Source organism: Dama dama, chromosome 13 (assembly GCF_033118175.1).
Source record: "Dama dama isolate Ldn47 chromosome 13, ASM3311817v1, whole genome shotgun sequence".
NCBI classification, from domain to species: domain Eukaryota; kingdom Metazoa; phylum Chordata; class Mammalia; order Artiodactyla; family Cervidae; genus Dama; species Dama dama.
The window spans coordinates 30,961,973-30,977,544 of record NC_083693.1 but is presented as its reverse complement, the minus strand read 5'-3'; the positions used below and the strand labels follow the sequence as shown (position 1 = coordinate 30,977,544).

The window sequence follows — 15,572 nt, the reverse complement described above, 5'->3', positions numbered from 1 at the left end:
TGGTTGGGGAACTGAGATCCCACATGCAATGGAGCACCTAAGCTCACACTTCACAGCTAGAAAGTCTGTGAGCTGCGATGAAAGATCTGCTTGATTCAGTGAAGATCCGGAGTGCTGCAACTAAGACTCAACACAGCCAAATAAATAAATAAATAATGTTTTTTTTTTTAAAAAGAATATATGAATACCCCACAACCTTGCTGTTTAGAGGCATGTAAAATTCTGCATATCTTTAGAAGAAATGTAAGTTATTACTGTTTTAATTTATTCAACTCTCAGTAAGCTTGAATATCTGTTTATAATTTATGAACTTTTTTTCCTGATCAATCATTAACGTTTTAAAAAATTGTGACTTTCACCATTCAGAGGTTTCTCGTTTTTATTAGTTAGCTCTGTCAACTTTTTCCTTTACACTTCTGGATTTCATGTCATGCTCAGAATTTTATAAGAAAAAGGCAAGTTGCAAGAAAGCGTGAATGGAATTACCGCATCTTTAGTTTTTTTCTTTTAAGAAAGAAAGCATATGTGTATTCAGGTATATACTCTTAAATGACTATTTACACAGAAATATCTGGAATGACGGACTTCCCCGGTGGCTCAGCTGTAAAGAATTTGCCTGCCAATGCAGGAGATGTGGGTTTGATCCCTGTGTCAGGAAGAGCCCCTGGAGAATGAAATGGCAACCCATTCCAATATTCTTGCCTGGAAAATCCCATGGACAGAGGAACCTGGTGGGCTACAGTTCATGGAGTTGCAGAGTCAGACATGACTGAGCAACTAAACAGCACAAGCTGGAATGACATATTTTAAGTCAGTGGTTCTCAAACTGAGCGAGTATCAGAATCACCTGGAAGGCTTGTTCTAACACAGGATACTGGGCCCGATTCAGTGTTTTTGATTCAGCAGGTCTGGGGAGGGACCTAAGAATTTGTGTTTCTAACAAGTTCCCAAGTGAATCTGGTGCTGCTAGCCCATGGACAACACTTTGAGCACTGCTGTTCTAATCCAGTAAAGGGAATTATCCATGGGAAGTGGCAGTAAGGAAGTTTGTTTTTTTACTTTATTCACTTCTTTAAGAAGCAAGAATTTCTTTGATAGTTAAGGGAAAAAATGAGATTTTTAAAGACTTGCATGTAAAAGAACAGACAAGTATAGTGTTTTATCCAAATACAATCCTTGAGAAGGAAATGGCAACCCACTCCAGTATTCTTGCCTGGGAAATTCCATGGACAGAGGAGCCTGGCGGGCTGCAGTCACAAAAAACCAGACACAACTGAAGTGACTTAGCACACACACACACACACATGACACATTATTACCAGGCACTTTGTCGGGACACACAAGGTTCACCTCAGGTTGCCATGCAGTAGCGTTGGATGAGTTTAAAGGCCAGATTCATACCATTGGAATTTGACCTAGAAATGCATTGTGCTCAGAAAGCTGCAAAGTAATAATTTAGGAGTAGAGGAAGGACATGTGCCTAGAGAGAATGTGGTGGAGAGGAGGCAGGGGTGCAAGAAAAGTAGGACAAATCTCCGGGGATGACCTAGGTGGAGGACAGTATGTCTGTGTTTTGGAGTCAGACAGATATGGGCTCAAATCCTGGCTTTGGACATCTCACTTACTCTCCGAGTCTCAATTTCCTCATCTATAAAATCAGGATATTAAACACCTCGCACTTCGCCTAGTATGCAGTTGGTGCTCAGTAAACAGAACACTGGGATGCTTTGGCCATGTGAGGAGCCCAAATGGCCCAGCCCACCCGGCCTGCCTTACTCAGGTGAAGCCTCTACCCCCACCACCACAGCAGCCCTGGTTCAGGATGCAGCCCACGAGAGAAGACCCCAGATTGCTCTGGCTAGGAGCTGTGTCAGGCTTCCACAAAGGTGGGTTTCAGGTTCTTGGTTTTCAGCAAGCAGAAGGGGGCTGTACGTACCCCAAAGGAGATGTAGGCGCCCAGCAGGCTGCCGGCAATGGTAGCGTAGCCTCCAGTCATGACAACATGGATTTCAGAGAGTGTCATGTCTGCCAAGTAGGGTCGGATGAGTAGAGGAGCCTCGGTCTGCAAACAGGAAAGACGTCAGACAAGCAGAGCCGGCCAGGCCAGTACAGGGGGCATTAGAGATGTCCTCACCCCCTGGGAGTGAGTGGGACACAGTGAGGACTGGGGGACCCCAGGGGAAGAGACAGCAGGGAGGGGTGAGGACCAACATCTGAACTTGGCTAAACCTCTCGGAACCTTGGCAAAAGCCAGGCTCTGTCAAAGGATCCCCAGTCCTTCCTTCTGACCTGATAATGCTCCCCTGCATCCAGTGCCTCCCACGTGCAGGCACTCAGCTAAGCACCTCACACTCATCACTTCCAACCTTCTGGGAAGGAAATGATCATCCCCATGTTCCAGGAGAGCAGAAGATCAGAGAGGTTCAAAGAATTGCCTCTGTTCATGCAAAGGACCAGAAGCAGATATAACTCCAAGTCTGAACTACTAATAAAGATGAGGGGGTTGCCAGAAAGAAAGGAACCGGAGCACAAATGGCGCGTTTACCACAGAGCACATGGGGAACCCAGAGTCATTCAGTTACTCATTCAATAAATAATTCTAGCACACAGTGTTCCAGACTGTGCTATGGAAGAGGCAGAGGGATGGGGGAGGAAGAGGGCAGGTGGGCAAGCCGGGGTAAGCAGTGGGCCTCAGTAGGGAGCGGCATGATCTGACTTGTGTTTTTTTTCTTTTTGCTATGTCCCACGGCATGTGGGATCTTAGTTCCCCAACCAGGGATCAAACCTGCACCCCCTGCACTGGAAGTGCAGTCTTAACCACTGGACCACCAGGGAAGTCCTGACTTGTGTTTTTAAAGGGCCACTCCAATGTGTGCATGTGAAGGATGGACAGTAGGGGCAGCGGTGGTGGCAGGGAGAGCAGAGAGGAGGCAACTGCAGTGTCCCAGTGAGAGACAAGGGTGGTTCATAGCAAAGGAGAAGAAGGGCAGTGGGGCAGGTCTGGGATGTGGTGTGGGGCAGAGCTGGGAGGACTTGCTGATGGACTGGGAGCAGCTGGGAGCAAGAGAAGCAGAGGGAGGAAGGATGACGCCTCGATTTTTGTCTGAAAAACCTCATGGAAGACGCCGCCATTTACTGTGAAGGGAGAGATTCGAAGACAAAGGAAATGGCAATCCACTCCAGTATTCTTGCCAGGAGAATCCCATGCACATGGGGTCGCAAAGAGTCAGACACAACTGAGCGACTATCTCTCTCTCTCTCTCACACACACACACACACACACACACACGCACATACACATGTGTGTGTTGAGGGAGGAACTCAAGGGTTCCGCTTGTTTAGACTTAGCCTAGTGAATTATCTGGGCTTCCCAGGTGGCTCATCGGTAAAGAATCCACCTGTAATGCAGGAGACACAGGTTCAATCCCTGGGTTGGGAAGATCCCTTGGAGAAGGAAATGGCAACCCATTCCAGTACCCTTGCCTGGAGAATCCCATGGACAGAGGAGCTTGGTGGGCTACAGTCCATGGTGTTACAGAGTCAGACATGACTTAGCAACTAAGCTCTAATGAATTACCTAAGGATATCCAAGTGGAGGGTCAAGGGAGCAGTGGGATGTATGCCAGACTGGAGTTTCGGGAGAAGAAGTATTTAAGCCATGGGTGGGGGCAGGGGGGAATCCTCTAGGGACACGAGCAGACAGAGAAGAAGAGGGCCCAGGCCCACCAACGTTGAGTTTGAAATGATACTGCTAATTCTTGAAGGCTCCCTACCCCCACCCAAGTTAATTCACCTTCAGAACTCTTCACAATCTAAGATTTGTATTTCTCAACAAAAACCACTGATTATATTTGCAACATCTCATATAAAGTAAATGCTGATACTGAAGTATCTTTTCCTCTTTGCCTCATTTTGAACATCTAAGGGACCCTGGACAATTTATCTGAGGGCACATCTGTCTTTTAAAGAAAAAAACACAAAAAACCCTTGAAATCAATACACTTGGATCAAAGAAAAAAAAAAAATTGCAGATATTCTCCGAAGTTTCCTCAACTGCCCATAGTTGCCATACTTTGGCAAGTATGTCTTTCTGGTGACATACATGTTGGGCAGGTGGGCCAGGATTCTGCAATGGTCACCACGTCACACCCTTAGGAGGGCCAGGCCTTCTGAAAGGGACTCAGGACTGATAGTCCCTTCAGAGTCAAAGTTATATTGGAAAATATTCTTTCAGAAAGAGACAGGGGGAAAAAAGACAAACTAATGATGTGGAAGGAACCCCAACCAGGAAGAAGAAGACGTGGATTCTAAGTCCTGGCTTATATTGTGGGATCTTGGCAAGGTATCCCCAACCCTGGACCCCAGTTTTCACATGTATAAAAGGAGACCTCTGGGCTCCATCTGTAGAATTCATGAGCCTCTAAGCTGAAGACAGCTTTCACCTAGGATAGAAGGTGGTGGGAGGTGCCAGGTAGACATCATCCTCTTTGGCTTGACCCAGGCACAGAGTGTATTCCCCAAAGGAGCATCTCTAGGACCCTGGTGACCCTGATAGGAGGTTCGATCGGCTCTTCTGATGATGGAAGCAGGGCTCTGGGGATGCAGGGCCGCCACCCTCCTTGGGGCCAGGAGGCTGCAATACCCACCTGGCTCACAAAGATGTTCCCAGCCACACTCAGGGTCTCTGTGGCCGTGGTGCCCATGGTGATCTGCATCAGCCAGGAGATCTGGAAGGAAGCAGGTGCTCTTTATGAATTGGCATCAGCAAGCCCCAGAGGCAGAGATAGTCAAGGTGGAAGTACCATAAAAGCCTTGCTTCCAACCCCGTTAGGACCTCCTCATCTACATTTCCCCAAAGATCCATTCATCTCCTCCTTCCATACCTCCATTGATGAGGGCTTACCACCCGTGAAAAACGGATTCCCTGGTCAAGTATAGGGCTTCCCTGGTGGTTCATACAATAAAGAATCTACCCGCAATGCAGGGGACCCAGGTTCCATCCCCGGGTCAGGAAGATCCCCTGGAGAGGGAATGGCAGTCCACTCCAGTGTTCTTGCCTGGAGAATCCCATGGATAGAGGATCCTGGAGGGCTGCAGTCCATGGGGTCACAAAGAGTTGGACACGACTGAGTGGCTAAACACACACATTGGTCAAATATGTTTGAGAATTGCTGTATACACACATACCTTGGGGATGGCCAACACTTGTCAGCTTAGCAAAGGCTCTGAGAACTCCTGCATGAAACTTGTTTAAATTTGTTTAGTCCAGCATCTAGGTTAACTTTACAAAATTATTTGACCAAGGGACTTCCCTGGTGGTCCAGTGATTAAAGCTCTGCATTTCCACTGCAGGGGATGTGGGTTTGATTCCTGGTCAGGGAACTAAGACCCCACATGCCATGCAGCATGGCCAAAAATTTTTTTAAAAACAAATTATTTGACTATGGGATCCCTTTACCTAGTAGCATTTACTAATCTTCTGTGAGACTAGAGTTTTTGGAGAAAGGCTTTGGGAAACACTGTATTAAAAAGTTCTTTCTTAAAAAAACAAAAACAAAAAATAAAAATAAAAAATTTTAAAAATTAAAAAAAAAGTTCTTTCTTGGGAATTCCCTGGTCAAATATAGGGCCATAGAGTCCAGTGGTTAGGACTCTGTTCTCACTGCTGAGGCCCCAGGTTCAATCCTTGGTTGGGGAACTGAGATCCTGCGTGCTGTGTGGTATGGCAAAAGAAAAAAAAAGTCCTTTCTTTCAGTCAACATGAAATCTGCTTCCCTGGAATTTCTCTCCACTGCAAGTACCTCTCAGGCTGACTTTCCCCTAATTTTTCTTCTCTAAGTGTTTAGAATCCTACCCCTAACCTCCTTCACCCTGGCTTTCTCTTTCTGACCCTTCATCCCCACTTCCTTCAGCCATTCTATGGAAGGTGTGATCTCAGGCTCTCTCTCACACTGACAGTTTGTCAGAGCCCCTTGGTTGAACACGTTTTCCAGATTTGGGGATAACTGCCACACTCATGGGCTTCCCAGGTGGGCTAGTGGTAAAGAACCCGCCTGCCAATGTAGGAGATGTAAGAAACACAGGTTCGATCCCTGGGTCAGGAAGATTTTCTGGAGGAGGGCACGGCAACCCACTCCGGTATTCTTGCTTGGAGAATCCCATAAATAGAGGAGCCTGGTGGGCTATGATCCAAAGGGTCGCAAAAAGTTGGACACGACTGAAGCAGCTTAGCACACATGCCACCCTCATGCCTGCCATGCACTCATCATCACAGGCTCCATTTCTGGCAGCTGCCTGATGTACTGGTTTATTCTGAGCTCAATCAGCTAAAACCCTCAGCATCTCTTGCCAGGTCCAGTGCCATCCAATGCTGTCTCCTGCATCCTGGTTTCGTGCAGCAGATTTTATGAACATAAGCACAGGATTTGACATTTATATCAGCTGAGTCTGGCCCATGTGGCCCACTGCTCTCAAGATCTTTTTGGTATAAATTATTTTTTCCCCCGCATGCGGGCGTGCTGTCATTCCAGTCGTGTCTAACTCCTTACGACCCTATAGATTGTAGCCTTCCAGGCTCCCCTAACACTTCTAACACTTCTAATGCAGCCTCAATTCTATAAACTACCCCCTCCAAAGACCCCACTGGATTGTGGTGCCAAGTCTCCTTAGTAGCATGACAAGAGACTCTGTGATAAGGCGTTTGGTTAGTAGTAGACTCTGAGAGGGTGTTGACCCTGGGAGCAGGGGATGCTGGGAGGTCCAGTCTCTCAGAGCAGGGGGTCTGGGAGAGTGTGGGCCTGGACCAGGACCTTGGGAACTCACCTTCATAATCACCCACTGCATGAGGCCCACATAGTAGAGAACTGACATGGCACAGCTGAAGAAAACAATGATGGGCAAAACCTGCCAGGAAAGAGCACAGATCTCTGGGTTAAAGCAGATAGACAGCAGGATACCACGCAGGACCCCAGGTGGCCTACTTCCTCCAAGAGCCTGCGACTCAGAGAATCGACAGGGTCAGGCGAGCAGCTCTGAATCCAGTGTGTGGAATTCCATATGGGACCACTCTGGAGGCAGCTGTCCTCTCTGCTCCTCTCTGAACATTAGCCATCTAGGCAGCTGTCCCGGTGGGAGAGGGGGAGGACTTGAGTTCACCACTTTTTAAGATAAATATAGATTTATTTATTTGACTGTGCTGAGTCTCAGTTGTGGCATGCAGGGTCTTCAGTCGCGGCATGTGGGATCTAGTGCCCTGACCAGGGATGGAACCCAGGCCCCCTGCATTGAGAGCAGGGAGTCTTAGCCACTGGACCACCAGGGAAGTTCTGAGCCCACCACTTTTTATCACCTGCTGATGGGAAGGAAGTGACCACCTTGCAGGCTGTTGTAAAGGTTTAAGGAGCTGGCTCAGGGCCCAGCACTTTGCGCAGGGTCTGTCCTCCACCCCGGGTTCAATCCCTGGCCCATGACGCTGGCCTTAACCTCTTGCTGTGCTTCGGGCTTCAATCAGAGGCCCTCATCTCTCTAGTGTTCTACTTCTGCTTGCTGCCGGCGAGCTCCAAATGACTCTTATTGTGGACCAGTCACCCGCATTTCCTCCTGTCACCCCATTTCCTATTTCCAGGCTTGCCACTGCTCTTCACTGACTCAAAGTCTCTACAATTCTTCCTTCAAAGCTTCCTCACATCCACTCCTTCCTCCCCGGAGCCATGTGTTCCCCACCCCCAGTGCTTCCTCACTGCAGACTGACTTAGAATAGCAAGGACTGGCAACAATGTGAACATCCTTCAGTGAAGACAAGTGTGATGACCTATGGTGTGGCAGTGCACTCAAGTCAGGAATCGAGAGTGAGGAAGCCCGTTCTGAGCAGTGTGGGATGATTTTGAAGATAGGTTGTGAAAGGGAAAAAGGGAAGGTGTAGAACAGGAAGCATGGTGTGCTACTTTATGAGTAAGAAAGTGGGGGTGGCATTGTGGGTGCCCTTGTAGGCACAGATATCATTAGATGAATATGCAAATGATCAGGAATGGCAGCTACCTTGGGGATGGAAGTGGGTGACTTGGGGATTGGGGTGGGAGGGATACTTGCGTGCATGCTCAGTCAGTTCAGTCATGTCCAACTCTTTGTGACCCCATGGACTGTAGCCAGCCGGGCTCCTCTGTCCATGGGATTTCCCAGTCAAGAATAATGAAGTGAGTTGCCATTACCTCCTCCAGGGGATCTTCCTGACCCAGGGATCAAATCCGCGTCTCCTGATTCTCCTGCATTGACAGGTGGATTCTTTACTACTGGGTCACTGGGGATGCCTAGGAGGGAGACTTACTTTTTACCAAGTCCCCATTTGTACAGTTGGAACGTGCTATCTGTTCCAAACAGCTTTAAAATAATAAGTTATACAGAATTAGTAGCCCACCAGGCTCATCTGTCCATGGAATTCTCCGGGCAAGAACACTGGAGTGGGTTGCCATTTTCTTCTCCAAGGGATCTTCCCAGCCCAGGGATCGAACCTGTGTCTCCTGCATTGCATGCAGATTCTTTACCATCTGAGTCACCAGGGAAAGCCAATAATGTGGTAAGCTAAAATGTAAAGTGGGGAAAGTGGAAAATTAAAAGTACAGGTGATCCAGTGGTTAAGAAACCACCTTCCAGTGCAGAGGATGGGGGTTTGATCCCTGGCTGGGGAACTAAGATCCCACCTACCTTGGGGCAACTGAGCTAGCAAGTTGCAACTACTGAGCCCATGCACTCTGGAACCCAAGCTACAGCTAGAAAGAAGCCCTAGTGCTGCGATGACGAGCAGGGGTGCCAAGACGAAAGATCCCATGTGCTGCAACTAAGACCCAGCACAGCCAAAAATAATAAATAAACAAATATTTTAAAATAATTTTTAAAAATAAGAGCATAGAAAGAAGGCTGGGAGGCACACACCCAAATAGTCAAAGTAGTTGCTCCCATGTGCTAGGACTGTGGACATTTTGTTTTCTTCTTTCTCCATTTCCAGTTTCTCACCTGCTTTTCTGATAAGAGGCAGACCCTTCTCAAGGGAGGGCAGCACAGGCAGAGGGCTTTGGGGGAGGTCCATTTGCACTCACTGGGTTCAAGATACCTGGGGAGCATGCAAGTGGAAGGAGGGGTGCAAGGGCCAGGAGCTCAGAGGAGGGTCCAGGCCAGGCCTTGGCTGAATGCATGTTGAGGCTATGGGTCAGATGGAAACTTCCCTGGGTGACAAGAGTAGTGACTGAGGACAGGGCCCTGGGGTCAGCGTTCCTGGAGGGTGAGGGGAGAAGGAGGGGTGCGTGGTGGAGGCAGAGAAGAAACAGAGAGGTCCGAGAACTTCTAAGACAGGGTGCGATGGAAATCGAGGGCAGCTTTCCTAGAAGAGACCGTCCAGCAACAGTGCCAGACGCATGCATCTGAGAACTCTGGAAAAGGTAAGGACTGCGAGGGACGCTTGGCACCTGGCAATTCCAGGGTCCCTGGTGACCTAGGTGAGAGCAGTGTCAGGGGGATGGGCACAGAGGCCGGGTATCAGTGAGCCCCGGAGGGAGGAGGACACAAGGAGGTAGAGACCATGAGGAGGTAGAGACCACAGGACAAGCAACTCTTTTGAGAAGCTTAGCTATGAGGGCAGGAAGAGGGGCTGAGCAGACTTCCCTGGCGGTCCAGTGGCTAAGGCTCTGCGCCCCCAGCGCAGGAGGTATGGGGTGAATCCCTGGTCAGGGAACTAGACCCCACATGGTACAACCAAGGGTTCACATGCCACAACTGAAGATGGTGCATGCAGCATGCTGCAACGAAGAGGGAAGGTTCCATGCGCCTCAAATAAGACCCAGCACAGCCAAATAAATAAATAACTTTTTTTTTTTTTTTTAACAGAGGACTGTAGAGAGGGGTGAGGAGTGGAGGAAGAATCATTTTCATTTTTCAGAAGAGAGAGTGTTGAGCAATCAAGTTCAAGCTCCAGTTCAAAATGAACTGGGACCACAGCACAGTCCCTGATGAGAGCAGAAACTCTGCCCAAGCAGCTCTCCTGGAGAAGAGAAACAAGCCTGGCAAAGGCAGTTTTCCCTCTCCCTTCCCAAATGAATGCCACGGGTTTTATCTGGACCTGCTCCCCTCACGTCTCTGTCACCAGCTTCGCTGCCCAGGAGGTGTCACCTGACAGGAGACCCAGGCACTGAGTGGTGAAGCCCTCTTCCTGCCCCATGCCTCCCCTGGCCGCCTGCTGCTGGACACGCCCCCAACACCACATGTGGTGACGCATTCTCCTCTCCCCTGGAGTGAAACGCAGGGAAGATCACGTACTGTCTAGGACCGCCTCTCCAATCCATCATGTGAGGGACCACTAGCCAGCCTGGCGGGTTTGCCTGGATGGCCCAGGCCAGGGAGAAGAGGCCCCCGGGGGCAGTGGGACCTGACTGCAGAACCGGGATTGCTCCAGGCAGTGACCTAGAGACATTTTCTAGCTCTGAGATGGGGATCTTTGGTGGAAAGGCAGCTGTGACTGTCTGGGGAGGGATGATGTGTGAAGAAGAGAAGTGATTTCTAAGGTGGGACATTCAATACTAAGTAAGGTCCCTGGGGACTTCCCTGGTGGTCCAGTGGTTAAGAATCTGCCTTCCAATGCAGTGAAATACATGTTCTATCCCTGGCCAGAGAACTAAGATCCCACATGCCATGGGGCAGCTAAGCCCGTGAGTCACAACTACTGAGCCCATGCTCTAGAACACGTGCTCCCCAACAAGAGAAGCCACTGCAGTGAGAAGCCTGAGCACTGCATCTAGAGAGTAGCCCCTGCTTATTGCAACTAGAGAAAGACAGCACGCAGCAACAAACATCCAGTGCAGCCAAAAATAAGTTAATTAATTAAATAAGGTCCCTGAGTCCAATACGATCTCCCAGTCCAGGAAATAGCCCTGGGCCCTGTAGTATGTGAGATGGCTGAAGACAGGGCAGGCAGCTGGGCCGTGCTGCTGTGTGAAGGAGGAGGAACATGCCATTAAGCCCCGCTGCTTGTGAACTGTGCAGTCCTGCCATGAGCCATGTCCCCAAGGTGTGGTGACTCGAGGATCCTCAAAGCAACTGAAAAGTGAAAGCATTAGTCTCTCAGTCGTGTCTGAGTCTTTGTGACCCCCATGGACCATAGCCTGTCAGGCTCCTCTGTCCATGAGATTCTCCAGCCAAGAATACTGGAGTGGGTTGCCATTCCCTTCTCCAGGGATCTTCCCAACCAAGGGATCGAACCTAGGTCTCCTGCATAACAGGCGGATTCTGAACTATCTGAGCCACCAGGGAAGCCCCAAAGCAACTAAGTTCAACGTAAATTCACTTCACGGTGGAAACAGTGAGGCCATGAGGTATTGGTTATCTATCCAAGGTTACACAGCTGCAGAGACAGGTACCTCCTGGCCACTAAGCAGATTGCCAAGGACCTTCCATGATCCTAAGGAACTATTCCCTGGGGCCAGTCCTGGAGCCTCATTTCTCTGTCTTAAGGAGAGGCATTCTCTCTAAGGGAGAGCCAGAGTCTGCAGTAGCCTCGAGTCCATCCTGATCACTGCTTCATGGGCCCACTAGTACCAGTGCTCACCCTTACTGAAGGGAGAAGGAAGTTACAACACCTCTAAGCCAGTGGTTCCCAAGGTGTGGTCCCTGGACCAGCAGCATCTCCTGAAAATTTGTCAGAAATGCCGATTTTTGAGCCCCACCCCAAGAGTTTCAGAATCAGTCAGTCTGGGGTTGCCCCGAGAGTCTGGCCTTTCCAGATGCCGCTGGTCTGGAACCATACACCATACTCTAAGAACCACTGCTCTAGAGTCTAGACCAGACCCTCTGAGCAGACGCCACCTCCTTCCCCAGAAACAGGCTTTGAAGGCAGGACTAAACCCACTGGGGACCTGGCCCTGCTGCTTTCTCTCCCTGAAGGGAGCTGAGCCAAGGCTTCTGATGACTTCCCAAGGCTGTCCCCACAGCCCCCCTACACCTGGCTCCCAAAGCCTAAGCCTATGGACAGAGCCCAGTCACCAGCCCCAGGCCATGACAAACCACAAAAGCCCAAAGCTTGAAAATTCCTCAGGGGAGACTGCTGGTATGTCCACCTCAGCACCAGCATTACAGAAAGGCACAAGGGACCTGCTCCAAGGCCAGAAAACCAGGGCAGGCCTCCTGATTTCCTGCTCATGCAGACACCACCACCACCACACTTCCTTTCCATTCCATCCTCTGGAAATCATGCTCACTATGGTTACCAGTGGACCCTTAATGACTCAATCCAACGGCACCTTTCAGTTCGTGTGTGTGTGTGTCCGACTCTTTGAGACCCTATGGACTATAGCCTGTGAGGCTCCTCTCTCCATAGGATTCTCCAGGTAAGAATACTGGAGTGGGCTGCCATCTCTTTCTCCAGGAATCAAACCCAGAACTCTTGCATTGTAGGCAGATCCTTTACCGTTTGAGCCACCAGGTAGCCCAGGTCTTATCTTACTTGACTTTTTTGGTCAGATTTGGCATTGATGACTACTGGGCACTGCAGAGGCTGCATCAGGCAGACACCCCAAAACCCTGGGGAGATGAAAATGTTTTCTTTCTCCCCAGGGGTTCCTCAGGGAGAACATTTCAGCAGCACCACTGAGCTTAGTGAGTGTGTGCATGTTCCAGAGGCTGGAGCGACAATAAAGAAAAGAGTGAGGGAGTGCTCCTGACCGGCCAGGCCCAGGCAGGGTGCAGGAGCCTGGCGGGGAGAGGTGATCATGTGGGTGGAAAGTTACTAGAAGAGGGATGGAGCCAAGGAGGAATGACTAATCATGATGCTACTGCCAGGAGGTGGCTGCCACGTCAACTGGGCCGGGGGAGATGGAGGGTTGAAGGAGTCCCGGGCAGACCTGGCTTCCTGGAGAAGTGACAAGCTGAACCCTGGCCCAGCAGGAAGCAGCTTGAAGTCTGAAAATCTGAGTGAGCTTGGAGACTTCCCCAGGCTGACACGGGCCAGTAGCCCTGGACTAGGGCCACGTGATTCATGGGAAGGATGGAAAGAAAGCCCTGGAGTCTTCCGCTCAACTCAGCACAAACAAAGCCATCTCCCAGCCAGAGGACAAACCCCACACTCAGCAAGTGTGTGTGTGTGTGTGTGTGTGAGAGAGAGAGAGAGAGAGAGCAAGAAAGAGAGAGCAATGCAGGAGTACAGGGTGTGAGTGAGAGTCTGTGATTAGGAAATCTGGTTGAGAAAGGGAGTCCTATTGCCATGAAGCATCTATCTGAATTCATCCCTCCTTCTGGCCTGCCTTCACTAAGGAGGCCGCTGGCTAATACACTGGCCAGGAGTTTGGGTGGAGGACAGGGCATCCTGGGGGCCAGGGAACAGTTAGTGTTTGACTAGCAAGTGCTGAGCCTTGTTAATGATAAACCCACCTCTCTTTGTTTTTTCTCTCTTGACTGAACATCCAATCTCAAAGTCTTTAGCAACTGTGAATAAGTTTTAACTTTATCACTATTGTTGTTAAGGATGCTTTTTGTATTTAAAAGGGAGACCTGATGTCACTGACTTTTACTTAGTGTGAGGAAGAAAACAGCACTTAATTACAAATCCAACAACCCGGTTCTAGCCCTGCCTCCCTCTTAACCCACTAGGTAGTTGTGCCCAGGTCACTGCTCCTCTCTGTGGTGTGGTCTGACCATCTGTGATATAAAGGGGAGGCCTGAAATCCCCAGCACTCCCTCTTAGCCCAGTGGTCTAGGAACCCCTGGTTCTAAAGTGTAATTCAGGGAGAGATGCAAGTAGCAGGTATGTGCAAATTCTTCTAGAAAGGGAGGAAAGTAACAGTCAAAGTGTTAGTCACTCAGTCGTGTCTGGCTCTTTGCGATCCCATGAACTGTTAGGCTTCTCTGTCCATGGGATTCTCCAGACAAGAATACTGGAGTGGGTTGCCATTCCCTTCTCCAGGGGATCTTCCCAACCCAGGGATCAAACCCAAGTCTCCTGCATTGCAGGTGGATTCCTTACCATCTGAGCCCCCAGGGAGGAAAGATGCACAACTAGCCCTGGCGAGGGGGTGGGCCCAGCAGCAGGCTGGGAAGGTGACACCTTCAGGGCTGACATGGAGAGAACAAGGGGGCAGGGGCTCTGGTGGACAGCCCAAGGCCTCCTCCCTCACTTCTTTTGGTAACAAAGTTTTACTTTCCTTTGGGAAACCATCCTAACTCCACTCTTAGCCGAAGGCTCCAGGTTTGGTGCATCACACTGAGGTATCTTCCCTGGCTACAGTTCAAGGATGGCATACACCCGCAAGCCAGCCTAAAAAGAGCCCACTCTTAGATTTCCTGCTGGGCTAGTGGAAAACAGGCTCTCTCTCTTTCTGCTAAGGTTGCTAAGCTGGCTGGATATAAGCCTGGTATCTCTCTGCCACAATCTCAAGAGTGCTTCTCCAAGACTAAAACTAAAGCCAGTGCTAAGAGCATAGAACCTGGGGACGTCCCTGGCAGCCCAGTGGTTAAGAACCCACCTGCAAGTCAGGGGACACTGGTTCGATTTCTAGTACGGGACGATCCCACATGCCCAAAAGCAACTAAGCCCGTGCTGTGCTGTGCTTAGTCGCTCTGCTGTGTCTGACTTCTTGCGACCCCGTGGACTGTAGCCTACCAGGCTCCACAGTCCATGGAATTCTCCAGGCAAGAATACTGGAGTGGGTTGCCATTTCCTCCTCCAGGGGATCTTCCCGACCCAGGAATTGAACCCAGGTCTCCTGCATTGCAGGCAGACTCTTTACCCACTGAGCAATGAGGGAAGCCCCACAACTAGTGAGCCTGTGCTCTGGAGCAGGACTTGCAACTACTGAAGCCTGAGAGTCTACAGCCTGTGCTTCTTAATGCAGTGAGCCTCAACAGAGTAGCCCCTGCTCTCCGCAGCTAGACAAAGCCCATGCACAGCAACAAAGACCCAGCGCAGTCAAAAATAAATGAATAATTAAAGAAGAGAGAGAGAGACATTGTCTATTTAAAAAAAAGAAAAGAAAAGAAGAACACAGAACCAGGATATAGGTCCTTGGCTAAGAGGAGACTCTGCCCTGGGCCCGCCGGTGTAATAAACTGCACTCCACTAAAAAAAAAAAAAAAGAACCAGGATATAAGCAAGGCAAATCCCAGGTGATGTTGGATACTTGGATCCAACGGGACATGAAGTCTCTGGACTTCTCAATTATCAGAATTAATCTTGCTTTTTTGTTGTTTGTTTTTGCTTCATTTAATCAGTCTATTTGAGTGGTATTTCTGTTATTTACAACTGATCCAGTCAGGAGCTGAGCATCCCACTCAGGAAGTACAGCCTAGACCCCCAAATGTGGCCCCACCTACAGATCAAAGGGTCCATGTCTTTGCTGTTCCTCCCAGGCAGGTATGGTATCTGCCATCTGCACCCTTCTATCCTAGAGAAGAGACACTCATTTGGAATATAAGGGCACCCTGTAAATGGAACTGCTGCAGGTCCTACAGGAAGCTGTCTGCCTGGTTTCTATAAGGAGGAAGTTAATAGTACCTGCTTGTCCTCGGCAATAATCCTTCAAATGATGAGTTTTGGAGGG

At 49.5% G+C, this 15,572-nt stretch overlaps 1 protein-coding gene across 4 annotated transcripts in view; it reads right to left on the bottom strand.

The window, feature by feature from the left end:
- Positions 1–15,572, bottom strand: part of SLC28A1 (solute carrier family 28 member 1) — a 58,187-nt gene that overhangs the window by 15,869 nt on the left and 26,746 nt on the right. For 3 of the 4 annotated variants that reach the window (XM_061158785.1, XM_061158784.1, XM_061158787.1), the window contains 3 exons: positions 6,823–6,903; positions 4,647–4,727; positions 1,937–2,062 (listed from right to left, as the gene is read on the bottom strand). In XM_061158785.1, the coding sequence (XP_061014768.1) occupies positions 1,937–2,062; positions 4,647–4,727; positions 6,823–6,903 (288 nt within the window). The remainder of the gene's footprint in view (positions 1–1,936; positions 2,063–4,646; positions 4,728–6,822; positions 6,904–15,572) is intronic. The other variant, XM_061158786.1, reaches the window with a different exon arrangement.